This window comes from Pituophis catenifer, unplaced genomic scaffold, assembly GCF_029215685.1.
Source record: "Pituophis catenifer annectens isolate HBS135680 unplaced genomic scaffold, rPitCat1.0.hap2 SCAF_2, whole genome shotgun sequence".
Lineage (NCBI taxonomy): Eukaryota > Metazoa > Chordata > Lepidosauria > Squamata > Colubridae > Pituophis > Pituophis catenifer.
The window spans coordinates 61840602-61867894 of NW_027256882.1; the positions used below are offsets into that span (position 1 = coordinate 61840602).

Below are 27293 nucleotides of genomic sequence, written 5' to 3' on the forward strand. Positions count from 1 at the left end.
TGTTTTTGCTGGTGTAGTGCTCGGGCCACCATACTGCACCCAATACGAGTGATGTCAAGCTGGCCACGCCCACCTTGGCCACGCCCATGTGGCCCCTGAGGCCAAACACAATCTTGATGCGGCCCTTGAGTTCGACACCCCTGTACTAAACTATTGATGGGACAACACCAACAAGCTAGGATAACTCTTATTTTGAAGGTGCTACATTGGTTGCCTGTAGGTTCCTAGGCTTAATTAAATGTACTGGTTATTATCATTCAAGTTCTGTATGGCTGAGCTTTGGGATCCATAGTATACAACACACTGCCAAAATGGAATGTCTACTGATGACATCTAATTTGGTGATCAAGAGAGCCTTTTGTAGCTCCCCTTCCTTAAAAGGCCTTCTCAGTGCATGTCACCATTTTATGGAATACCCTTCCTCCAGAAGTATAGATAGTCCACATTCAACTAAAATTTTGTAAGCAAGCTAAATCAGGTCTATTCCAGTGTGTGTCTGACCCTTAGAAGAGATTAGTTTCATTTTAATGATACCTATAGTAATTATTGGCTTTTAATCATATTACTTTTTTACTATTTTTTTTACTTTGGTATTTGCACATAGTTTGTTGTTCCCTACCTACAGTTCACTACAAATAGGGGGACTACAAATTTTGTAAAAGAAAGTATATTTTGTTTTATTGTTTTTTAAAATTTTAAATCATTTTGTAATATGCCCAGAAAGCTCTCGTTGTTGGGCAAATTAAAGGAGCCCTGATGGCGCAGTGGTTAGAATGCCATACTGCAGGCTAACTCTGCCCACATCCAGGAGTTCAATCATGACTGGCCAAGGTTGATTCAGCCATCCTTTCAAAGTTGGTAAAATGAGGACCCAGATTCGTGAGAGCAATATGTTGACATTGTAAACCACTCAGAGGGTGGTATAAAGCACTATGAAGTGGTATAGAAGTCCAAATGCTATTGCTATTGCTAAAGATCCAATAAATAGAAAGCTTACAAAAAAAGGCATCTTACGACTGCTTTTTTGATAGCTCTTTTGGTCTTCTGATGGAAGACTGATGGGTTGCATCACCCACTCACATCTCCAATTACACATACAGACACCATAGTTAATGACAGCACTCTCTGTAGATATCAGGAGTCATCTAGAGGAATATGCACTGGAGAAGGCAGATCATTAAGCAGCAACTTTGCAGTGCTGATTGAATAGGAAAGAAAGAGACATCCTGACAGACACTGGTAAAACATTTCCATATGCTACTTTTCTGGCAAAATTATGTAGGAGCCCTTGCTAAGACTATAAGACATGTTACTAACTATTAGCCCTGGATAAAGGAGGAGAATTGAGGGATAAATAGACCAAAACAGGTGTTTGGTCCACACAGAAAACTTGATGAAATCTTCTATCATCCTGGATTGATACTGTAACTTGAATCAGTCATCCGTCATATACACTATGAGCAGTTTCCCAGGTTATGATTTCTCCTAGAGGTTTATAATGGTCGCCTGAGAACAGGAATGTAAACTGTTGAAGATGAATGAGGATATAATTTTTGATGTGCCCAACATTTATCTGCCACTGTCCTATAACAAGCAATAGTGGTGCTTGAACTTGTACCCCCTGCTTTACAAGTTGGTCCACTATTCAATATGCTCCTCTAAGATGCTGTTACTGATAACTAATTAAGGCTCTCTTTATTGTTTTTATTGGGTGGGGCAAAAGTATTTTTCATCTGTGCAGATTTTAAGTTTTCTCTCCAGAAACACTGTGTTCACCCCTAACAGGTCAATTTTCAGTAAATTATGTGAGTGTCTTTGTGTGGGTTATTCCCTTTCCTTTGTGAAGAATGCTCCAAAACAGTTCATCTTTAGGAGGTGCAGACTCCAAATGAAGAGCTTCTGGGACCTGTTTGTGGCAGGGTCCTTTCTTAGAATAATTGTTATAAAGAGATACACAGGGAATTGGTTTTAGTGTTCTGAAAAGACCAAGTCCCTCTAATGCGGGGATGTCAAACTCGCGTTGTCACGTGACATATCATGACTTTTTCCCCCCTTCGCTAAACTGGGGTGGCCGTGGCTAGCGTGTGATGCATCGGGCCCGTTTGACACCCCTGCTCTAATGTATTGACAATAGGAAGCAAATTGCTGGCACTGCTAGGTTTTACTAGTATGTCCAAGGATACTGAAGACTTTTCCCAATTTTATACCATTTGGGAATTTTTGTGGAGGAATATCTTCCCTTTTCCCCAGGCCAACCAGATACCTGAGAAGAAAGACGTTCCTCTGATATAGCAGAAGTTTATCTTCAACTCTCAAGCTCTATTTGGACACAAACAAGACTGCTTTGCAAAAACACCAACTTCTTTCACTTACCTCTGTAACATAGCCAGTAGCATTCACAAACTTCTCAAACTCTGCATTGCTGACTTCGTAGCGATCCATGAAAAAATGACCAATGTGGACTCTCCTTCCAGGCCCTTCTCCATCTTGTTTTATAATGGGCTCATCAGTTCCCATTGTAAAGACTCCAGCTGGAATAGGGACCATCTGCAAGTTGAAGAAGACTCTTTGAGACATAATTAAATCTTCAAATGTCTTCTATGTCTTTTCTTATAGGATGTAGAAATAACTACTGGTCAATATCTTCAAAGTTCAGAATACCATCAGCCAACAAATGGATGGCACATACATTGAATAAATAAATAAGATATTATGTGAAACATACTCAGTGAACTGCAGTAACAAAACATAAACACGGCTACCCCTGTCCAGAAAACCTGTGTGATTAGGCAGATAAAACAGAGGTATAAAAAGTGGGAAATGGAGAAGACAGTCCAAATGACTGGGCAGGAATTTCAGCTGTGAGATCTTCAATTCAAAGGATATATCAAAATGGCGACTTCACATTGTATGTAGTGACTAATGACAAATATTGTAAGCGTCATACATTTTTAAATCACACACTCAGCTCTGAAAACAAAACGTAACTTTTTTTCACAATGAAATTTTCTGAAGTTGACACGGAACTTATCTGATCATGGGAAAGAATTTCTGGTTATAGAAAACAATAGAGCTAGAGGCATCCACACCTGAGTACATGGGTAAAGAGACAACTTTGTTTCACTTCACACATTCAGCAGTCACCCAAATAGTGACACCAACTCAACACCAAAGGTTGCTGCTAATTTGTACATTATTCACAAATTGGTCTCGGCAATATTCAGACTTCAATATCTTTCCATGTATTGCTTGTTGTTCCATGTCTTTTTGGCATCTGTGTTTGTAAACAAGATCTTCGGCTTAATGGAACAACAAGCAAGAGGAGAGAAAAATTAATGACATTGTTTAGATCCCTCTCTAGAGAACCATTTCAACAGAATACCTCAGTGGCTACAACTAATTTGCTCTTGTCCCTGAATTATTAAATAAGACTACTAAAAACCTCTGTAAATCTGCAAGAAAGATATTAATTTAAAGCTAACTTGTGGGCTAAATAATAAGATTAAAAAACATTGGGCCATATTCAGTTGTAGTTTGTTTATTTTAAAATTCCATCTTCTTGTAAAATATAAATCTTTGGTTAACTGTGTCACTTGAATCACTACCGTGTTTCCCTGAAAATAAGACTCTATCTTATATTTTTTTGAACCACGAAATAAGTGCTTGGCCTTATTTTGGGGGATGTCTTATTATTTTGAGGCGCGTGGAGCAAGACGGGGCTCCTCTTGCCATCTTACCTGATTTCCAGCTGTCTCCCTAACCCTAACCAAAGGAAATGGTGGGGACTGGCTGTGCATGCATTTAAATATTTTTGGGGAGGGTTATTTTTGGGGAGGGTTTATTTCTGGGGGGGGGGGTATTTTAAGCGCATGTGTTCAAAAGCCCAATTGGTCTTATTATCAGGGGCTGTCTTATTTTAGGGGAAACAGGGTATCTTTTCCTTACTGAAACATGTTAAAAGAAATTAATTTTAATAGGTGACAGTATCATAATGTTCTAAGTAAATTAAAAAAAATTGGATGAGTTCTAGAAACATTGAGACAATTCTTATCAAACAAGTCATACAATATCAGGAGTAATTTTTTTCACTTCAGCTCTAGCCCAACTAATTTTGCGAGTCAATATTATTTTTCTCATGCAATTAATGTAATGCAATTGTCTTGTTTTGATTAGATTTCTGACACACATTTTCAAAAATATGATACTGCTGCACTGGCCATCTCTAAATGTAACTATACCTACTGCAATATGCTAGAATTTCAAAAAACTTAGGGCACATACAAAAAAAGCCCAAGTATGATTTGTGAAAAATTACTTGCCATGAAAGCACAGAAAAACAAGTATTAAACATAAAAAGACATAAGTATGAAATATAACCAAGCTACACAAGCAGGACTAAATTTCTAAGCAAATGTTACATGAATTCCTTTTAACGGCAGATATTATTGGTAAGACAGGGACTCCCAACTTTGGAGAGTCAAGTAGATCAGAGTGGAATTCTCACAAAAGAGTTACCTGTCTCCCTCTAGTCATTAGATCAAGAAAATGATATTGCAGTTGAGCTGAAAGCAGCAGGATACAATGGCATTCCTTCTGAGATCAACAATGCACTAGACCCAAATACTTTGCAGGCTTTCCAAGACATCTTGGAAGATATTTGGTTGACAGGGAAGATGCTGGATGACTTCCATGATACCCTCATTTGTGGCTCTCAGTAAAAAAAAAGGGGGGGGAACTAAATCAGATTGCAGAAACTACAGAGGTAGCTCACTGCTGTCCATTGCAGGGAAGATTTTTGCCCGCATGCTTCTGAACAGGCTTGTCACTGTCTCGGAAAGAAACTCCTGAAGGCACAGTGTGGCTTCGGCCAGAATGGAGTACAGCAGATATGATATTTGCCATGAGGCAAGTCAAGAGAAGGACATTGAGCAGAACAAGCTTCTTTACTCTGTTCATTGAACTGACAAAGGCATTTGACACCATAAACAGAGAGGCTCTCTGGATCATCCTGAGATGTTATGGATGCCTGAAGAAATTCATGAAGTTGATCAACTACTTCATAATGGAATGACAGAACAGATTGTATACAACAGTGATTCATAGGCTGGATTTGCTATTTCTAATTGGATGAAACAAGGTTGTGTGCTAGATCCAGTCCTGTTCAATTTGTTCTTGCATGTTGCATATTGTTATGTGCTGTCCAGGGTTTGAAAGAAGCTGTGTACATCAGATATTGATTGGACATCTCTGTCTTTGACCTTTGCTGCTTGAATGCATAGAAGAAGTACCCCCATACAGTCTTTCAAGAAACCCTATCTGATGACTGTGCACTTCCGGCTCACAAAGACAGCAGTGCATAGTTGATGCTGAGCTGAACAAATTCTCAAATGCTACGCTCTTTGGTCTGATTATCAGCCTGAATGAGAGCCTTCCTTCCTTCCTTCTCTTTCCTTCTTTCTTTCTCCCTCCCTCTCCCCCACCCTCTGTCTCAGGCATGAAGTTTCAGCAGCTTTCTTGTGTACAGCTATTTTTAAAAGATTCACAGGAAACCATTATGCCCAAAGCTTGGAACAGAAAATAAAAAATATACATTTACAGAAGGACTTCCATTGAGAATCTATTTTTTCCCAAAGGTTGGACTAGATATGAGATTAGCCATGTTTCCACATCTCTAATGACCAGCAGGTGTTTAACTACGCAGAAATCAGTGTCAACAACTGGGAAGGCAAAATTTTCTAAATTTAATTCTTAAAATTTTCCTTAATTCCTTAATATTATTTTCTGTGCCCATCTTTGTTTCTTTTGATCAAAACAAAGCATGCAACAATGGAGCAGATATGCAGTCTATCTTTCCCATTCTTTCTGACAGGCAACAATTGAAGTCCTTGTTCCGATCTGAGCAGGTATTTAAAGATTAATAGCTCACCCTCAGTTGTTTTTGGAAAACACAGAAAAACAGAATTTCAAGTCTTTGGGGATTAAATCAACCAACAGTGAGGAATCAGTGCACAACCTTGCCTAATATTGTCAACATGCATAAAAGAGGAGGAAGAGGATGAGGAAGAGGATGAGGAAGAGGAAGAAGAGGAAGAGTCAGGAGGAGGAAGAAGAAGAAGAGAAAGGAGAAGGAAGAGGAAGAGGAAGGAGGAAGAGGAGGACTTGGACATCTCATGGCTCAAACATTGCCTTAGAACCCTATTGTAGCAAGCTTTCATTCTGTACCCACATAGCTTATTTTAAATATAAATGCAAATCTATGTTTTTCAACCTTGGCATCTTTAAGATATGTGAACTTCAACTTCAACTCCCAGAATGTCTCACTGGTATAAATCTAATACTTTTCTAATACCTAATATCTAATACCATTATATACAGTTATTAATATTACTCTTGAACATGAGGGTTGGTTAATTCTCCACTCAGAATTAAGACACTTACCAAACTGTTGATCTCTTCCCCCCCACCAACCTCCAAAACAAGTCCATGAGTATATTCCACTATCTTAGTCCAGTGGTTAAAGCACTGGCTAAAAACCAGGAGACTGTGAATTCTAGTCCAACCTCAGCATGAATGCCAACTGGGTGACTTTGGGCCAGTTACCCTCTCTCAGCCAAAATCACCTCACAGAGTTGTTGTGATGGTAAAAATAGGAGGAAGGAGAAACATGAGGTATGTTTCCTGCCTTGAATTACTTATACAAATAATAAATGTGGGCTATAATTAACTAACTAAAATCTGCTTTGAAAGACTCTTTCAGAAGGCAGGTTAGAGAGTTCTTGCGATGATTCTTTGCTCCACTTTTTCTGAAGCAGAGATGATGGCCCCATCTGTTACAAAGAGCTGGCCCTGCAAGCTTGTAAGGCAGAAGGTTGGGAGTGGGAGGAAAATATCATCAAAGATGGAAAGAACTGCAATGACAAAAGTACACACAAAGCTTCCTTCCTGTCTGCCTGCCTGCCTGCCTTTACAATTAGAAAATATGCTAATATTAATAAAATTATAGGCAGAAGGAGGAAGATTCTTCTTCAAAATTCTTCTTTTTAGAGATTTATTTATTTATTTATTTATTTATTTATTTATTTATTTATTTATTTATTTATTTATTTATTAAGTTTATTTGTCACCCATCTTGCAAGGCAACTAGAGATAGACCACAATGCCTATTCCTAAAGTAATTTGATTTGATTACATGAATTTTCTTATTATAATTTTGGAGTAAATCTCATATGATACTACTATGTCGTAGTAATAATATATACAAGTATAAAATAAATGCCTTTATTTATGTTGATGTAAGAATTCCCAGTTGATAAATTCTCAGTTTCAAATCCTCTGACCTTATCCCCTCTGTTGATACAAATTAAACTAGAAGACAGAATGCCTAATATTTGTGATAATAAAAATGTGATCAAAATAAATTTAATTCCAAAGCTGATTTATATTTTGAAACGTCTTTTATTTATTAAATCATATTAAAAAAAATAAAATAAAATCTTTATTATGGTCAAAGGCCAGCTTAAGAAGGGTGGGATACAGACAATAAAAGAAGCATAAAAATACATCAGAACCTAAAAAAATAATTATTATAAAATGCTACAAGATATAAAATAGAAGGGTATATTTAAAAATAAAAGTCTAAAAGGAATCTAAGAGGAGGAATAGGAGCATTAAATGGATGTAGGGTAACATAAAGGTAGTATACATGCAGACTATCACAATACGGAGCACTATAGATTGATGAGCTAATGCCTATTAAAACTAGTTTATGGCACAGGTCATCTGACAGATTTTAAGTGCTGCTGTGCAAAACTGGCAACATTATAGGTTGTACAGTAGTAGGTTTGATATCTGAGTGTAGCAGGGAGGTGTAGAATTGTCTTATCCACTAGATATTTATGCAATAATGCTGAGATGAGGCTAATACAAATGTTATTATAATATAGGCACTGGAGTCTTACTGGGTGCTCTATTGTTTCCTTGAATCTAGAGTTCCAGGGACATTGTCTCTCCAGGTAGAGTATCTTCCTCTATCTTCGGTAGTCAAGGACAGATGAGAAGACAGCATGACATCATGTGTGTAGGAGATGAACCAGGTGAGCTGGAAGGCTGGGTTAAATATGTCAATAGTTTGGAGTCATTGCACAGTCACAAGAGATCCAAGTCCAGCCCCCTGTGAATTCCACTGACCCTTATCTAACACCAATTTAGGATGAACTGTTAGTTGCTCAGATTCTTGTAAGTATGCTGCAACAATTACCAATTCTATGATTCGAACTGAACAAATACTCCTAGTAATTTGTGCCTTACAATGCTAGAGTGAAGGCCCTCTGAGTTTAGATACTTTGACATTAGTTTAAGTATGCCATAGGATTCACTTGTTGGATTTACTGCCAATAAAGGTTGGTGATGTGGCTTAGTATTAAACAAATGAATTGAAGGCTAGCTTTAGTCATTGGCTAAAATTTTCAATATATAACTCTTCTTTGGCTCATCTTAAGCAATTAGTATTTGGCCCATTGAATCCTGAGAAGTTCTGAGATCCTTGTTGGTGTGGGATCAATTTCAATATATGCACTTAATCCCAAAGCTATATATGGAAAATATTTGTCTATAGCTTCAATTTCGACCAATTTCCCATGATGATGTGACATTAAGGGATAATCCCTGTTTAAAAATAGTGGATAAATTCCTCTTCTCATATTTTTAACTTGGATCAGTTCAATTGCGAGAAAGCCAATCTTAGATGGGGGGGGGGGTAGTTTTACATCAGTGTCTTGCAGTGTTCTTGGCAAATAGATGGGGAAGAAATGGAGGTAGTGACAGATTTTATTTTCCTGGGCTCCAAGATCACTGCAGATGGGGACTGCAGCCAAGAAATTAAAAGGCGCTTGATCCTGGGGAGGAAAACTATGGCAAATCTAGACAGCATACTAAAAAGCAGAGACATCATCCTGCCAACAAAAGTGTGTATAGTCCAGGCTATGGTTTTCCCAGTTGCAATGGTTGTGAAAGTTGGATCATAAGGAAGGCTGAGTGCCAAAGAATTGAGGCCTTTGAACTATGGTGCTAGAGAAGACTCCTGTGAGTCCCTTGGACGGCAAGGCGATCAAACCAGTCAGTCCTAGAGGAGATCAACTTGACTGCTCTTTAGAAGGCCAGATCTTGAAGATGAAACTCAAATACTTTGGCCACCTAATGAGAAGGAAGGACTCACTGGAGAAGAGCCTAATGCTGGAAAAGATTGAGGGGCAAAGAAGCAGAGGACAACAGAGAATGAGGTGGCTGGATGGAGTCATGAAGCAGTAGGCATGAGCTTAAATGGACTCCAGGGGATGATAGAAGACAGGAAGGCCTGGAGGAACATTGTCCATGGGGTCACGATGGGTCAAACACGACTTCGCAACTAACCACAACAACTTGCAGTGTATCCAACTTAAGCATTGTATTCAAGCAATGTATTCAACTTAAGCATTTGTACCCTGCTCATAAAGACTATCATTCTACTGAATTTCTCTGTGATTCTTCTGAACATAGTTCTTTAATGTATAATGCACAAACATTGATAAATACTGTATCAGGCAGCACCAGACAAAATAAAAGGCATTTGCTTTGCTCACAGTAAGAAATATTTGCCTTCTAAGTGGTTTTTCATTATAGTCAAGGAGTGTTTTGTACATTTAAAGTATCCAGGAGTGTAAGCACTGCCTTGCTAAAATCAGGAAAGATAAAAAACAGTAATAATACCCACTTCATCCTTGGAAAGTATCATTATTTTGCGCTACCAACAATACTTCCTGGTGTATTGCCAGTTTGGTTTCAGGTAACAGACAAATCTCATAAATAAATAAATCCATCAAAGCAGACATTGCTACTTTATTTATATATTCCACCTTTATTACTTCATAAGTAACTCAAGGTAGAGAAAATACATAATACTCTTTCCTCTTATTTTTCCCAGAATAACAACTCTGTGTTCTGAGTTTGTCTGAGAGAGAATGATTGGCTTAAAGGCACCCACCCCAGCTTTCATGGTTAAGGCAGTCCTAGAACTCACAATCTCCTGGTTTTCAGACCAGCACCTTAATCACCAGACCAAACTGACTATTAAAATTACTTCGCTAATTCTCTAGCCTAAAGAGAACTATGAAGGATTAAGGTAAATAGTATAGTTCACACAGTACATGAGAATGGGTTAGTGATGTTCAAAGAGATCAAGTAGCAGGACCTTGTCCTCCAAGTCAGAGATCGCCATGAGGAAACAATCAACATCTTCAAAGGAATATAATTACAAAGGAAAAAAAATAACACACTATCTTTTCTGGATATCCCCATCAGCAGAGGAAATTATGACAAATTAAACATGCAAGTCTATCAAAAAAACCCAACCCATATTAACCAAGCGCTCCATTATTAAAATAATAACCCAACCTCCCACAAGAAGAGCTGTGCAAGAACATTATTCAGGCAAGCACATACAGCAGCAACCTAGAACACCAAAAAGAGTCTACAACATCTTGCAACAAAATGGACACTCACACAACTTTTATCAAAAAGAATCTGACCAATCAACCCATTACAGCACAGCCAATACAAGCTATGAAAAGGATAACATCAAAAAATATCTCGTAACTATGCAGAAACAGGATTTGGTTTAGCTTCTCATTAAAGGATGATCATATATGCAGATAGTCTAAAAGAAGATACCATAAGGTCAGAAAGGATTTTAGGATCAGCTGAGAACATAGTTCCGATTGGCAATTAAAAAAATTACAAATTATTAAAAATTAAAAGAGCCTTGGTGGCGCAGCGGACTAAACTGCTGTTAAAGTAGCACTTAGCTGCCAGCTGCCTGCAATTACTGCGAGTTCAATTCTCACCAGGCTCAAGGTTGACTCAGCCTTCCATCCTTCTGAAGTAGGTAAAATGAGGACCCGGTTTGTGGGGGCAATAAGCTGATTTTGTATAAAATAGAACACCGCTTAGAGGGGGCCAAAAAGCCCTACCAAGCAGGTATATACAAAAGTATGAAGGCTATTGCTTAATGCATTGTAAGCCGCCCTGAGTCTCCGGAGAAGGGCGGCATATAAATCGAACTAATAAATAAATAAATAAATAAATAAATAAATAAACAAACAAACAAACAAATAACAAGTGCTTCAATGAATTTGTTGTCTGCTGGTTTCTATCCAGAGTAAGTTGGTAGACAATTCTCAGATGGGTGAAAAGTTTCAACTGATTCGAATTTAAAGGATGCCAGATGATACCAGAAGAACAGTCACCGAATTCAAGGGCATGCCTGAAGAATAAGAGTATCAAAAGGGAATGGCATCATGACACATATAGCCAAATGATCTTAGTGTTTGGTTAGTACTGAGGAGAAGAAGATAAAGTGAAGGTATGAGTGTGGATTATCCAGTCGCTTGTCAATTGCAAGTCAGTGCAAGAGTGGATAGTGCCTACAATATTTTTAAGTCCTTTAACCTAGAATAGTAAAAAAGTAATAGGATTTGTAAAGGACAGCAGTGGGTCTGTCTGGAACACCATAAATTAAGTTGCATCATATATCAGAGGGAAAAATATGCTAAGTGCATTATTCTATGCAGAGGAGATTCAAAACTTATGAATCTCAGCAAATCAGTTATCAAGGTTTGGAACTGACAATATACTTATCTGGTTTAATAAATCTTGGCTTATATTTGGATTGATGCTTTACATCTTTTTTCTTTCTTTTCTTTTTAAATAGAACTTTTCTGTTTTAATCAGTCCCGGAGACCATGTTTGTGACTCCCTGGTTTCAGTATTCTTTTGGGTGTTATCCCAGTTTACTGATGTAAGAAACATAGCTTACACATTAAGTGCAGTAAAAGACACAGAACTCTATGGAACTAGGCCAGATCTGCATAACTTCGCAGTGTTGGTAGTAAACAGGAAGTCTCTGCACAGAGAAAGCATGTTCTGTAGAGTGGCTAAAGTTGGTGGAATACTCTAGTTGGTTGGAGAAAAGGAAGAAGAAAGAAATTCTCACCTAAAGTTTAGTGGAAAATGCCAAAACCCTGGAAGAGAAATGGTATCAAAGGAAAACAACAATAAAACAATAAAGGTAAATACTGTATGCACTTGATATACTAGCCTTTCACAAAATAATTTGATGTCCTTTTAAGATGATTTTATTGTAAAATGTTTGTCTTTTAGGTTGTCCTTGGCAACCTAAATACTTTGTTTTAGCATCTGAAAAAAGATCATTTAAAAATGAAGCAAAAAACCATTTAGAAACATAATCCATATATAACATGTCTCTTCCCCCCAATAATTCTATTTATATATATTTCTAAATTCCTATCTGCTGATAAATAATTGAAAACAACAAAAAATTAGAATTTAAAGAAAAAGTGTAATAAATGAGCAATAGAAATTGAAATAGGCATCTACTTAATAACTTGCTGGTACAATGCCCAAAATACTGAGCTTGTAAAGCCTTTTGTAAGTGGAAAACTGATTTTGCTGGAGCCAAAACAGTCTAAAACATTAAGGAGCATTTATAAAGTTAGTGAAGTAAAGGCAGCTGAAAATAATTTGCCTTTGGAATGATTTTCAGTGTTATCAACATAGTTATATAGATTTAAAAACAAAAGCCTCTTTGCATCACATTCTAGGGTCGGGCAGGGTTGGGCTTTGGCTAAACAAAACAACAGTCATAAATATGAACCAGTTGTGAATTTTGATCACTATGACTATTTCACACTTACGACTATGCAATAGTCATAAGTGTGAAAAAGGTCATAAGTCACTTTTTTTCAGTGCTGTTGTAACTTTGAGCAGTCAATAAAAGAACTGACTATCTGTAATGCATGAATAACAGTGGTATGGTTACAAATTATGTCCACTATTTTAAATGCCTTAAAAGAAGACAAGATACAAGACTGCACACACACACACTATCTCTCTCCATATAGATCAATGTACACTAATTTAAAATTAAATTAAAATGTCTTCTATTCAACATTGCATAGGAATGTAATTAAGAACTACATTTATCTATTTTGTTTTGCTAAATAACAAGTCAGCAGCCTGGATTACAATCCACTAAACTTTAGGCAATCTCAGCTATTGAAGTACCACTAAGTTGTGAGAACACAACTATTATTTTCAAGTTATTCTGATTCCATAGTTACTGAATATGCGCCAGGGAACGACAGAAATTGTAATATAACATTCTGTGTGTACCACAATTCCGTAGCAGACATATTATAATTCAGCATGCTTATAGCTTAATTGAAAAATCATTTAAAGCTCTGTTATTCACATAGAAACAACAAGTAGACCTCCTGTACACCTCTCTGTAATTGTTTCCTCCCACTGAAGAAACTGAAAAAGAGAAATTCCCTATCATTTTCCTTCAATTTGGACTGCTAGACAAACAGTGACAAATAATGAGGAATTAGGCTGCCCTTGCTACTGGCAATCATTGCTATAATCTAAACTGACACTGCAAAGCCCAGTCTGCAATTTAACAAAGCAAGTATCAAAATCTTGCCTTAAAAGACAGTTTAAATCTAAACATTTGACAAATAATTCTCACAAAACACAGCTACAGAACAGTTCAAATTAATCAGGACAAAATTGGCTGAGCTAAAGAAAACCTTTAACGTATTGCCCAAGAATCCAATTCATCTCTTTCAAAGATGGCCATTATTTCTAATGACCTATATAGTGCAAATATATGAAGCTGTAGCAGTATTAAGACCTGCAAGTTTACTGAAAACTTCCAATACAGCCTTAAATTTTGTATCAAAGACTTGGCAGAACAATCAATTATACAGCAAAATGGATGGAACAGCTTGATTTTTGATGATAGCTTGAGACACCTAATCTCTTTTGAGTTTACAACTCCTTCAGAAATGGAACCACCACATAAATGCTATGCCTTAAAAAAGTTCTAATCTCTTATTACTTATATATGTTCTAATCAAGAAAGATATATCATATGAAGTTGTGGGATTGGTTGCTGCCATGAAAGCCCTCCCTTTGCTTTTCTCAACTTGAAAATTTTCTTTCTTGCCTCCTTAATTTTTTTTTATAATTTTATACTTTTTAAAATTTTCAATTTTAAAATTTTAACTCTAACATTTTAATTTGACATATTTTGATGCTGTATTGTACAACCACTCTGTGTCCCTCTTTAAGGGAAAGGGGCCATTCAGAAATGTGAAATATATATAAATAAATAAACTGCTTAGCAAACCGTGTTAAAACAGGGGGAGCAAGTCACTTAAAGGAGGAAGCAGGGCCATTTCAAATGGGTTTATGGAGTCCAGGAGAGAGGAAAATGTGAGAATGTAACTCTAGCTTAACTTATAGGTCATGCACAATTACTTTGGTAGACTTTCAAGATTATGTTACATTAATCTAATAACAGGGTAGTGTGGTGGTTCTATGGTTAAGATGCTGGGCTTGTCAGCTGAAAATCTGGCATCCCAAGTTCAAGACCCAAGGGTTGATGGATGAGTTCCCATCCTCACCCAGATTCTGCCAACTTAACAGTTTAAAAGCATGCAAATATGAGTAGATAAATAGATACCACTTTGGTGGGAAGGCAACAGCATTCCATGACATCATACTGGCCATATTACCTCAGAAATGTCTTTGGACAGTGCTGGCTCAATGGTCTTGAAACGGAGATGAGCACCATCCCCTACAGCAGGGGTGAAATCCAGCAGGTTCTGGAGAACCGGTAGCGGAAATTTTGAGTAGTTCAGAGAACTGGCAAATACCACCTCTGGCTGGCCCCAGAGTGGGGTGGGAATGGAGATTTTGCAATATCCTTCCCCCAAGAGTGGGGAGGGAAGGGGGATTTTGCAGTATCCTTTCCCTGTCACACCCACCAAGCCATACCACGCCCACCAAGCCACGCCCACAGAACTGGTAGTAAAAAAATTTGGATTTCACCACTGCCTTGGAGCCAGCAACAACTAGCGGAGTAAAATCCATATGGACTCCTTTACCTTACCCTAATAACAATAAAGATCTTTCAAGAAATCTAGGGGTTTTTTTCCTTCATGCATTTGCCCTGAATGACTTGATGAAAATAAGATAAATGAAAAACTAAGTCAGATCGTTTGTAGAGAATGCTAATTTTATTCTCAATACAACTGAAATGGACCATTAAGCAGATTTAAATAGTTGCTGATTAAACACTGTTTTAGAATCACATGCCATTCTTATAATGTAAACTATTTTAATCAATGACAGCATGTTTTAAGCCAGCAAAATGGTATTTGAATCAAATTCTACATATTTAACAGAAGCATGAAAAGGAAAAATATACAAGAGCTAACTGTAATCAATTGAAGGCAAAAAGAAGCAGAAGCAGCCAAGGATGAGATGATTGCATAGTGTCACTGATGCAAAAAATATGAATTTGGGAAATTCAAACAGTGGAGGACAGGGCCTGGTGTGCTACACTCCATGGGGTCGTGAAGAGTCAGATACAACTTAACGACTGAACAACAATAACAATTGTAGTCAGCCTTGTATCTTAATCCTATAACTAAAAGTACTTCCGGAAACAGCCATCTTGACAATCCTTTCTAATGCTGTACTGATCTTACAATTAAGGATATGTTGTTTAAAATAAAGTCTTAAAATAATCTGGCATCTGCATGACATCAACTAGCCAATCTTGTCAGAAGCTAAAGAAAACTAACCTGCTTAATACTTGGATGGGGATTATTTGAGAAACCCAAGGAAGTTGGCCTAGACCAGGATATTAAAACAAAACCTAGCACAAGAGAATGGCAAATAACCTCTATCACGAAGAAAATTGCAAGGATGCAGGTAATAGGTGAGCTTGATTTGATGATAACTTTGACTTTTAATCAAAATTCACCTGTTCAGATAGCTTGCCTTCATTGTGCTTTGCTCTTGACTAAATAGTAGTGCAAAGGGGAGGAATTAACCTTCATTCTCTCTTGGAAAGCTGTTATATACTTGAAAACAGAGTGAATATGCATGTTCCAGATGTGAACTAAATACATATTCCATCTCTTGCACAAAAATAACCTATAGGATTAAGGGGAAACATTCTTCCCTTATGTAATTTAATTTAATTTAATTTAATTTAATTTAATTTAATTTAATTTAATTTAATTTAATAATTTAATTTAATTTAATTTAATGTAATTTAATTAATTTAATTTAATTTAATTAATTTAATTTAATTATTTTATTTAATTTAATTTATATACTGCCCTACTCCCGAAGGACTCAGGGCGGTGAACAGCCACAAGATAAAAATACATCATACAAAAGTTAAAAACCATTTAAAAGTACATTAAATAATTCTGGCCCAAAAAACGAATTTAAAAACACCCAATTTGTTTTTTTTTTTGTTTGTTTGTTGTTTTTTTTTGAATTTGTATACCGCCCTTCTCTCTGAGGACTCAGGGCGGTGAACAGCCAAGTAAAAACATCAAATACAAATATTAAAATACAATTAAATATATATATATATATATAAATTTGGCCCCATTAATTAAAAACGATAAACAAAACAATTAAAAACACTTTAAAAATTAGGCCAGCCCGGCTTGCTGGAAAAGGAAGGTTTTAAGGGCACGACGGAAGGCACTGAGGTCTTGGATTCTCCTTATCTCTGGGGGCAATTGATTCCAGAGGGTAGGTGCCCCCACAGAGAAAGCCCTCCCCCTGAGGGTCACCAGCCTGCACCAGCCTGCACTATTTGGCTGATGGCACCCCGAGGAGGCCCTCTCTGTGGGAGCGCACGGGACGATGGGAGGTCGTCGGTGGCAGCAGGTGGTCTCGAAGATAGCTAGGCCCTATGCCATATAAAACTTAAAAGCAAATTAAAAGGGAGAGTCAAGCCAGACCATCCTGCTGGAATAAAAATGTTTTGAGGGCGCGGCGGAAAGTGCGTAAATCTGGGATCCTCCGTATTTCTGGGAGGAGCTCATTCCAGATGGCAGGTGCCCCCCCAGAGAAGGCTCTCCCCCTGGGGGCCGCCAGTCGACACTGTTTGGCCGACGGCACCCTGAGGAGCCCCTCTCTATGGAAGCGTACTGGTCGGTGAGAGGATACTGGTGGCAGAAGGCGGTCTCGTAAGTATCCTGGTCCTAAGCCATTATGGATAAGCAAGGATAAATTCATATCTCTTGAGCCTACTGATGCTTGTTCTCAAGCAGGAAGAGAAAATAACATTCTCGGCTTGGTGCTGAAGGGATTAAAGTTCTTCCTTGAAAGATCAAGCAGAGCACTCTGTCTTCCAAGAAACTCTGAGCTAAAGCAGTGGGGATGAAGACTTTGATCTCTGCCTCCTTTTGAACAGGGAAGGGCAGAATACTCTGACCTCCCTTCGCAGCACAAATTGCCAGGAAATGAATGGAAGCTGTCAAATGATCTATGATCCTCTGATCAGGCCTCCATCATGTCCGTTTCCTGATCTGTCAGTACTTATGCTACACTATGCCATGTATTGCTTTAACTATGGTTAGTTGATTAATCCACAATTTGCTGGATATATATATACACACACAGTACCTCAAAAATTTAAAAGAAAGTATATATTTTGCATTGCCAGATTGGCTGAAGAAAAACATCAATAGTACACATCTTGATTTATAATTTTTTTTTAAAATCTCCAGATGTTTCATGTGATAAAAGCACACACACACATGGTAGTTAAACATATTTTTGCAGTATTTCCTGATTAATCATGTTTTAGAATTAGATGCTAGAAAATCCAGTGATCAGACTAGTCTAAGTCAGCATTCTCCAACATAATACCTTACAGATGTTTTGGAATTCAACCCCATAAGTGGCATTGATTGTTTTTGGTGAGTAGTGATTGATGGTATTGAGATATCACAAATTATTTATACAAGGAAGGGGCTGCTCATGGGGACACTGATATTACTTTACCCCATCCATAGAACCTTGAATGTTACATGCTGCAACATATAAAAAAAAACCCTCCCCACATGGCTGCTTTTGGCTGAGTCCCATTTCAGCCATCCTATTCCAGCCTCTACCTTTCAGAACCTGCTCTGCCTTGAGTCTAACAGATGCAGACATCCTTATAATTCTCAATCCAATGAAGAAGAACACTTCATTACCACTCTGCCACAAATTGTTCTCATCATAAATTATTCCATCTATTCTTCCTCCAATCCAATCTACTGTAATATCTTTCAGTACCAGTTTTTGTTGTTCACGTTTATGTCTCTTCCACTTTCACCAACTTTCTAGAGCAGACTTTCAACTACTCTTCAGCCGTTGCTTTTGGCACTTTGGCTACTCATCTACATGATAAACTATAATAACTATCACATTGGCCACCATTCTTCAGACCCTGCGGATATGGTTGGTCCCTTAAAGTTTTCCTTTTCATGGATCCCAGTTCCACAATGGCATAATACCTATCAACAGATCAATGGCTTTCTGTACAACTGCAACTTTCTGCTTCCACCCAAAACTCACAAACACCATAACTTTGAGATCTTCCAAGGCACTTGGCAGTGGCCAGATTATTGGCTTCTCCTGTAATGGGCAGTTTCAGGGTCCCTCATGCTTTCTTTATTCAGGTAATCCAGTTTTCCAACTCTCTCTTGTCCTCCTCTGTCACCATTCTATTGCAGTATCTTGCTCATTTAAACATTTTCAATTCTCTAACCCATATGACCCAACAGAAAAAAAACATTTTCCCTTTCTTTATTCAAATTACTTTCACCTCTCAACTGAATACATAATCTTACCCCAGCCATTTTAGCTAAGATACAAAACAGAAATAATGCCAATTCAAGTGTTTTTTAAAAATGTATTAGGGCTCAACTGTGTAACAGCTCATGCTTTTGTACATTATCTCTAAAATTGAAATGAAAGCACAGCATATTTTCAGTTGAAAGTATTCCTAATACGAATAGGATTTTTCAAGGTAACTGATTTGGCTAAGATTATTAGTTTGTGATGAATCCTTGCCAAGTGGGTACTTGGGCATGTCTTTCTTATTTTTAATTATCCTATTGTTATAATGCATTTTTAATGCTAGTAAGCATAAAGTTTCGCATAGCATGTCTTAATCTAGACCTGGGTGAAATCCAACATACTTCGATAATGCCAGGTTAGAGGAGGCTGGAACCTCTTGACATGAGGGCTTAAGTTATAAATTGGTTTACAGATGCTACACGCGACTGAGATGGTTGTTTGTTAGTTTTGTTTTTCACTGCACATATGCTAAGAAACACTGAACTGAAAAAGACATCTAGCAATCACGTTTTAAGTTATGTCCCACGCTCCAGCAACGCTGTTACACCCGATGTTCGCCATCCCATCATTAAACCTTCATTCCTCATTTAAAGCCACCAACTTATAGCCCCATTTACCTACCTTCATACCCTCGTTTTTCGAGCGGTCGTCTCCACGGCGATCATTTGGCTGCTGGGAAACATTCGCCTCCAGAGAGTATTTCTGTGCTGCTCTTTCCGCGCCGTTTGCGCGACTGTTGCTGCAACCACAGGCTCCCTGATCCTCCTCTTCCCCGGGCTTCCCTTCTTCTTCACTATCGTCCAAGCACTCTGCGGACCGCAGCCACAGAAGCCAGCAAGTGTAAATCACCCGAAGCAAACTGTGCCTGGGCGCAGCCATAGTGTAAGGAAAGTCACGTGAAAGAGAAGAGGTCAGCTGACCACATTGCTCCCTCTACCGGTTCTTCTTCCCCAAAAAATATACTGTATTCCTACTCACTCGGGATTTTCCTCCCAGCGCGCGAAGGTTCGCGACGGCAGGAAAATCCGGACGCCTATTTGTTTTTTGCTAAATGGCTTTATAAACTGAAACTAAGGATAAATTCTATTTTGGAGAAAGTTGCTCGGCTTTAGGAAGTGAAAGGAATATAAGGCAGAAAATACAGGTGTTTAAATGAGTTACTACATACTTTAGTGTTACTGGGATTAAGAGCTCCTGGAATATGATTTTTTAAAATCGTATTTCAATAAACGGAGGGTTTATCTTCCACCGCATCTGGTCAGTGACAATGTCATTTCCAGTAATAAGACAGTCCCAAAATTAAAGAATCTATAAAATGCAATAAAAGGACAAGGATGATGTGCCCAGTGGCGAGATTCAAATAATTTAACAACTGATTCTCTGCCCTAATGATTTCTTCCAACAACCAGTTCACCAAACTGCTCAGAAAGTTAACAACCGGTTCTCCCGAAATGGTGCGAACTGGCTGAGTCTCACCACTGGATGTGCCCACAGGAGAAAGGAAGAATTTTCTGAAACTCTCTAGAAAATCACAAAAGCTGAAAAATACTTGCAAATCAGTGGAAATCACACATTGGCTATCTTTAATGTTGTAATCTTAAATATTATAAACAATCCAGTGTCTTTTTGGAATACGATGGCTTTGAAACACAATAAATAAATACTTCCCATTGAGAGGATTTTAAAACTGAATAAAATAGGGCACGCTCTCATCTGTGACTTTTTGAGATTTAGTTGACTTAAGTTCTTAGGAAATGAAAGCATACACTTCTTTTGCTAAACTATACGTTCTCCTAAGAGCTGCCGAACTGATGAATTCAAAGAAGCATTTGCTTTAATCCAATTTAATCCAATTTTGGAATGCAGCATTAAATTCCATTGCATACATTCATATGAGCCAAATTTTGGAAGATTTTTCCTATGTAAGGGGTAAAAACAATGTGGCATACACAAATATATTTATTTACCCCTCAAGTTTCCAACTTAAAAAAATTCCTGTAGCTAAATAGTGTACACAAATTTTTAAAGTGTCCTACCGTAGTTTATTCCTTGTATTGTCCTAGGGATAAGCATATGCAATTTGCAGATCTCATTAAGCCAAAAAGATAGCATTTGTCTGTCACATGTGATTGATTGATTATGTGCTGTCAAGTCAGTGTGGACTCTTAAACAATCACTGTGCTGCTTCATTATGGTGATGGAGGACGAGATGTTCCTGGGAAGGATGAGCGAGAATTCTAGCACTGTATATCAAAAGGAATCTAGCATGATTACTCAAAGGTCATCCCAGTTAAAGCAATATAGGACCCCAAACTGGTGAATTATCTCATCCAGCAGTTTCATGTAAGTTTTGAAAAGGAGGGGGGAGAGAATAGAATTCTAGGGCATGTCACAAAGGAGAGACCTACCAATACCAACTGTACCCGGCCCTTGAGACAGGAAGAGAAGAACCACTATAACACAGAACCCCCAATCCCCAACCCATGGAGCTGGCTCAAAAGGATACTGTGGTCAATGATATCTAAAGCCATTAAAGAGAACAAGGACCACCATCTCAACTTTCCAGGTGATCAAAGCAGTTGCAATATTAAACTGTACTCTGAAACCTAATGGAAACAGGTCTAGATAATCTGTGCCTCCAGGGCACTCATCAGATGCAATTAAACCATCAGATGCATAGAGTAGCTAGATAGCATGGGTAAATTCTCAAATGCAAGCCTTACTATATATACTTGTACTCTTCTTATCAGAGTTAACACAAGGCTGATCTTATTCATTATGCTAAATGATTGTAAAGGTTGAGCCTGGTGAGGCTGAAATCTCCAATTTTTATGCCAGAGAAAGTTGTTTTATAAACAAAGAACAGATGGCAGAAACTTTTAAGGGCAGGAAATGGGTATCCATATAGCTGTTGACTCTAGAAGGCAGGAGAAAGAGATAATGGGTTGAAATATTGGGATCAAAGTATTGACTTCTGGCTGATGTTAGATGGAGAACATAAATACCACATACATCTTCATAATTCTCAGCGATAAATTTTGGAGCAAAAGAACATGGAACAGAGAGAGCATCTAATCATTATACTAGGTATAAAATCTTTACAGTATTGATTTTTGTCCATATTTACTGAATTATTTGGGCTGAGGAGACATCATCAGTGCGCTTTGAATTGTGCTCGTCATATGTCAGAGCACTGACATATGAGCACAATTCAAAGCGCATTGACTGTCTCCTTGAATGGTGACGAAATGTTTGCAACAAAATTGCCAAGCTCAGCGCTCAGACCAAAAGCCCAACTACCAACCTGAACTACATATATTCAAATACATTTCAATTCTGAATTATATTTATCTGAGTTCATACAACATGGTAAACTGCACACAAACAAAGCAAATCACATATTTTAACTATGAACCAAACACTTTCAGTGGTATATAAATAATATGAAAGAAAATCACTGCTTTTACCTTAGATATTAAAACCTAAGATTTATTAACCTTTGTACACTGAATTAAATAAGAGGTAAAATAAAAAAAGCCTTGGAAACTGAACTAATAAACAAATGCATTCCAAATAAAATTGCTCGGTTTACTAACAGACTTAAATATCAATATCAAGTGTGTTGTAGAAATCTTCAAATCTATAATACTATGTTTAAAATCAGCCTGTTCTCTTCAGATAAATTCCTGATTATAGTTCTTTTAATTAAAAATTAATTAACATATAGCATCGGTATCAGTAGAATGATTCTGTGCCCTATGAACTATTTTTGATAATAAAAATAGTCAATGGCTGCAACTTAGTGCTTTATTTATTTTTCAACTTGTTTGCCATACCCAAAAATTCTGGGTAGTTTTATTTGAATGGTATCTCCATCTGCCCAGACAAAAGACAAAGTTATGGTAAAACAGATCCGTGGAAGGCACAAGATAAATTCAAAATTATGTCTTATCAAACACTTAGCTTCTTGTAATAGTAGTTTTATGAGAACAGCTAGGTCATTTCTCTAAAATTTCATATGTGTTCACTGACTCAAAAGTTGCCTATCCCTCTTCTGTGTGCATAATAAACATATGGTAAAGGTGAACAAAGTGAGATTACACATCTCTTTCACTGGGAGAAAATCTGAAGAGAGGAGAAAAACAATCCTCACTTTACTGAACAAATATTTCTAAGACACCATGATGAAATGCACTTTTCTGGCTATGTACCTGTTCACTGACTGTCCAAAAGTGCTGGGAACTGTATTAGCAAATATTTTTTAAACAGGGATGTCTTGAAATCAAAGCATAATTTTGCCTTGCATCATGATAAAATTGTGATTGATCTTTTTTTTTTTAAAAAATTAAGCAATGGAGAAGGTCTCTGAGAATAATCAGCATCAAATAAGGATCCTCATGTCAGTAGGTGTGCATCCAAATTGACTGCACATTAAAATTTAACTTAATAATACGATATCTTGCTTATTAACTAAAGAAAATTGGTATACATTTTTTTAATTAAAAAAGCCTAATATATTTAATATTTGGGATAAATGGCTTCAAATAAATCAAACATTTTTTGTTGTATCAGTGTATAAGGAGTCACTGACACTGAAGTATAAAAACTAGATGTAGATTTATCTTTTTGTAGCATATAGTAACTGCTCTGATCATCCTATGCATGAGAAGTCTGCAGTTCTTGATGCTTTTATCAGTTCCAGATGCTGGTGATATAGCCAATCAGAACATGTGCATTCTTGACTAACTAAGCTAAACTCATGTTAAGAGTGTTGTGGATTTCAGCCAAAATATGTCAAATATATGTGCAGACCAGTGGTGGGTTTCAAATTTTTTTACTACTGATTCTGTGGGTGTGGCTTGGTGGCCGTGGCATGGCTTGTGGGTGTGGCTTGGTGGCCGTGGCTGGGGAAGGATACTATAAAATCTTCATTCCCACCCCAATCCAGGGGAAGGTTACTGCAAAATCCCCATTTACTCCCAGTCAGCTGGGACTTGGGAGGCAGAGAATAGATGGGGGGGGGTGTCAGAATTTTTACTACCGGTTCTCCGAACTACTCAAAATTTCCGCTACCGGTTCTCCAGAACTGGTCAGAACCTGATGAAACCCACCTCTGGTGCAGACCATTGGAGGTAATAGCTAAATTTTAATTGATTCTTATCAAGCATTCTCTGAGGTCTCTTATATGGGGAAGGCAGGCGATCTTGATGCTCCATGTGGGCTGCAAGCAAGCAGAGAGACTTGAAGACGAGCCTCCCGCAGCCACCCACCCACTCCATCCCATCTCTCATGTTGCTTTCAGCCCATGCAGCATGTCCGGATTATGTGCCTCCCCCGTGCCTCTGCCGCCGTCTGCTGCTTGGACAGGTAATCAACTCACACTGCACGGGGTGCACCAACCAAGGGGCCAGCGGGTTGCAGCTGCTGGCAGACATCAGGCCCCGTGCACTCACCGCCTTTTGTCCCACCCTCTGGCGTCCCACACACGCCAGAGGGTGGGACGCCCAGTCAGGCCGTTCATCCTGAAATCGTGTTTCCCAAAAAATAAGCCTTAGTGCTTATTTTGGAGCCCCAAAAAATATAAGACCAGATCTTATTTTTGGGAAAACACGGATATTTATATATATACCTATTACCATTTTCTAACAAACACAGACAGGGCTGAGGTCTAGGTCCCACTATATAGGACCAATCTAGCAACATCTATACCCAAGGCAGAGACCAGTGAGTCTGTTCCATTTCTTTTCAGCATGTTTTAAAAGAGGCCTTTTTAAATGAGTATATAGAAATGTTTTGTTGACATTAGAAATTTGGATAATTCCATTCAGTTCAAATCTTTATTGTCAGTGCACAACATATGTACAATGAGATTGGTTGAGCTCCCTCAGTGCACCCCCCCCAACTCAATACACTGTACACAATACACAACACTGTACACAATACAGTGAAGACAGAAAATCCCTAACCCAATAAATCATATTAACAAAACACCCAGTCCTATCGCACCAGTGTGAACAAGTTACACATTGTGCCAGCCCTGAAGTCCATCATCTTATTAACAAAGTATGTTTCCATAGTTTGGGAAATCTCCAGTGGGCCAGGAATACATGCTAACTTTCATCACCAGGGATTCTTTTTATTTGTCTGGGACCCTCTATTGTTGTGACCTTCTTAGCAAAGCAAACAGATTAAACGAAAACAATGAGATTTGCAGTCAAATCTCCCTAGAGAGCTACAAGTAACATTCCCAGGTTACAAAACTCTCCTGCTGTTCCCTCCAGCAACAGATATTCATAATCAAGTGTGATATCCATGTAAGTCTGCTGCAGTGAAAACAATACATCTTGGAACTTCGTAAAATGACACAGGTTTGTGTCTTTTAAATGGGAGGGGGAGGTATCTTCAAGAATGAAGTCAAAAGGAAATTAAATCTAGAAAGTGCCCATTGTTTTTTGGTGGTTCTGTGTTTTCCTTATTTTTACTATCTGTTTATGTTTTATTCTGTAAATTCCCAGGAATTGTCTTCTGAGTCCGGCGGCATAGAAACACAACAAACAATATTTTATGGCACGAGAATCAGATTCCTTACACTTCAATCCATACACTTATGCGGAAAGGAGAAGGATACTGTGTAGATCATAATGTCTGGCAGCTACATTCCTTAGTGGAACAAGGATGGCTTGGGCACAGTAGCCCTTACTCTGTTAACTTTCCATTGTGGAAGAAAGATGTGGATCTGCCTTGAGGAGGACTCAGGAGCTGCAGTCTCAACCACAGTAAACAAAAATACTGATTTTAATAAGTGACAATTAACTATGAAGTACTGGACAGAATCTTGGCAACTGATAGGCACCTCCAATCTTTATTTATTAGGGCAGGGGTATCAAACTGGATTTCTTCAAGGGCCGGATCAGCATTGTAGTTCTCCTCTGTGGGTCAGCTGGGAGGTGGGACAGATGGGACAGATGCCTCCTGCACAGTGGTGGGTTTCAAATTTTTTTACTACTGGTTCTGTGGGTATGGCTTGGTGGGCATGGTAGGGGAAAGATACTGGAAAATCTCCATTCCCACCCCACTCCAGGGGAAGGTTACTGCAAAATCCCCATTTCTTCCCAATCAGCTGGGACTCGGGAGGCAGAGAATAGATGGGAGTGGGGCCAGTCAGAGGTGGTATTTACCGGTTCTCCAAACTACTCAAAATTTCTGCCACTGGTTCTCCAGAACTGGTCAGAACCTGCTGAAACCCACTGCTGCTCCTGCAGCACCCTGCTGGCCAAAATGGGGCATTCCAGGCCAAAAACCGGTTGCGGGCCCCCCATTTTCGCTAGGAGAAACACTGCAGGCTGGTCCTTTGCTATTTCCAGGCCGGTCCTGCAGTCCAGATTTAAGCACCCCGTGGGCCACATCCGGCCCGCAGGCCTTGAATGTGACACCCTTGTATTAGGGGATTGTTTGAGGCTCTTTCAATACTTGGAATCAATTGCTCCCTGCCATTTTGCAGCCTGAACTGAATTGCCAGTGATGAAATAATCTACTAATGAAGTCCTCTTCCACTTGTTGGTTATGTCTAACATTCCTCCTGGTACTTTTCCAAACTCTTCAGCTTCTTACATTAGGTGGTAAGAATACAGGAATGAGACTGTTCTTTGATATATGCTTTAGAGATCACACAATATCAGCTCTAAGGAAAGTACACCAGTTCCTGCATATTAGCAATCAGACTTCAAAGTTTTAGTATTGGATTTTAAGGCTATTAATTGTTAGGATCCAGATACTGAAGAATTACCTGCTTTACTATTAGGTTATGTAAGATTAAGATCCTCAAAATCCCACAGCTGAGACATTGCATTATATGGGCAAAAAGAGATTGGTGTTTCTGTTGGGGCAACCTAGTTTTGTGATATCTTTTTACTGGAAGCCAGGTTGATACTCATTCTGTCTGACTTTCCTAAGCAGGTGAAAATCTGGCTTTTTCCTGTGACATCCAGAATCTACATGACCAAAACTCCAACAAACTTTTCGTTTTCTTTTACTGTCTTTATTACTTTTTTTAATTATCTATTTTTACTCCATTTTGGATTATTATCTACCATAGGATGCTTGATAATGTGCAAACTATAAACATTTTAAAGAAATCAATCCATCATTTTAGAAGATGGGAATTAATAATAAATAAATGGATCTTCAGACAAATCAACCCAGATTTCTCACTTGAGGCACAAATTACCAAACTAAAATTATTGTACTACAACAACACATTGTATAAAGACCTAGTTTTCTGAAGATGTCAGTAATGCTGGGAAAGGAGGAGAAGGAGGAAGAGGAGGAAAAAGAAGAACAAGAAAAAGGAGGAGAACCAGCAACTGAATGCACTTATTACAATAGCAATGAACCAGTGGTGAAATCCAAATTTTTTTTACTACCGGTTCTGTGGGCGTGGCTTGGTGGGTGTGATATGGCTTGGTGGGAGTGGCAGGGGAAAGACACTACAAAATCTCCATTCCCATCCCACTCCT

The 27293-nt window shown here is 38.2% G+C and overlaps 1 protein-coding gene across 1 annotated transcript in view; it reads right to left on the bottom strand.

The window, feature by feature from the left end:
* Positions 1-19656, bottom strand: part of SUMF1 (sulfatase modifying factor 1) — a 72931-nt gene extending 53275 nt beyond the window's left edge. Inside the window, exons 1-2 of the mRNA XM_070933573.1 lie at positions 19399-19656; positions 2374-2547 (exon numbers count right to left, since the gene is read on the bottom strand). Coding sequence (XP_070789674.1) covers positions 2374-2547; positions 19399-19656 — 432 coding nt within the window. The remainder of the gene's footprint in view (positions 1-2373; positions 2548-19398) is intronic.
* Between the last annotated feature and the right edge of the window lie 7637 nt (positions 19657-27293).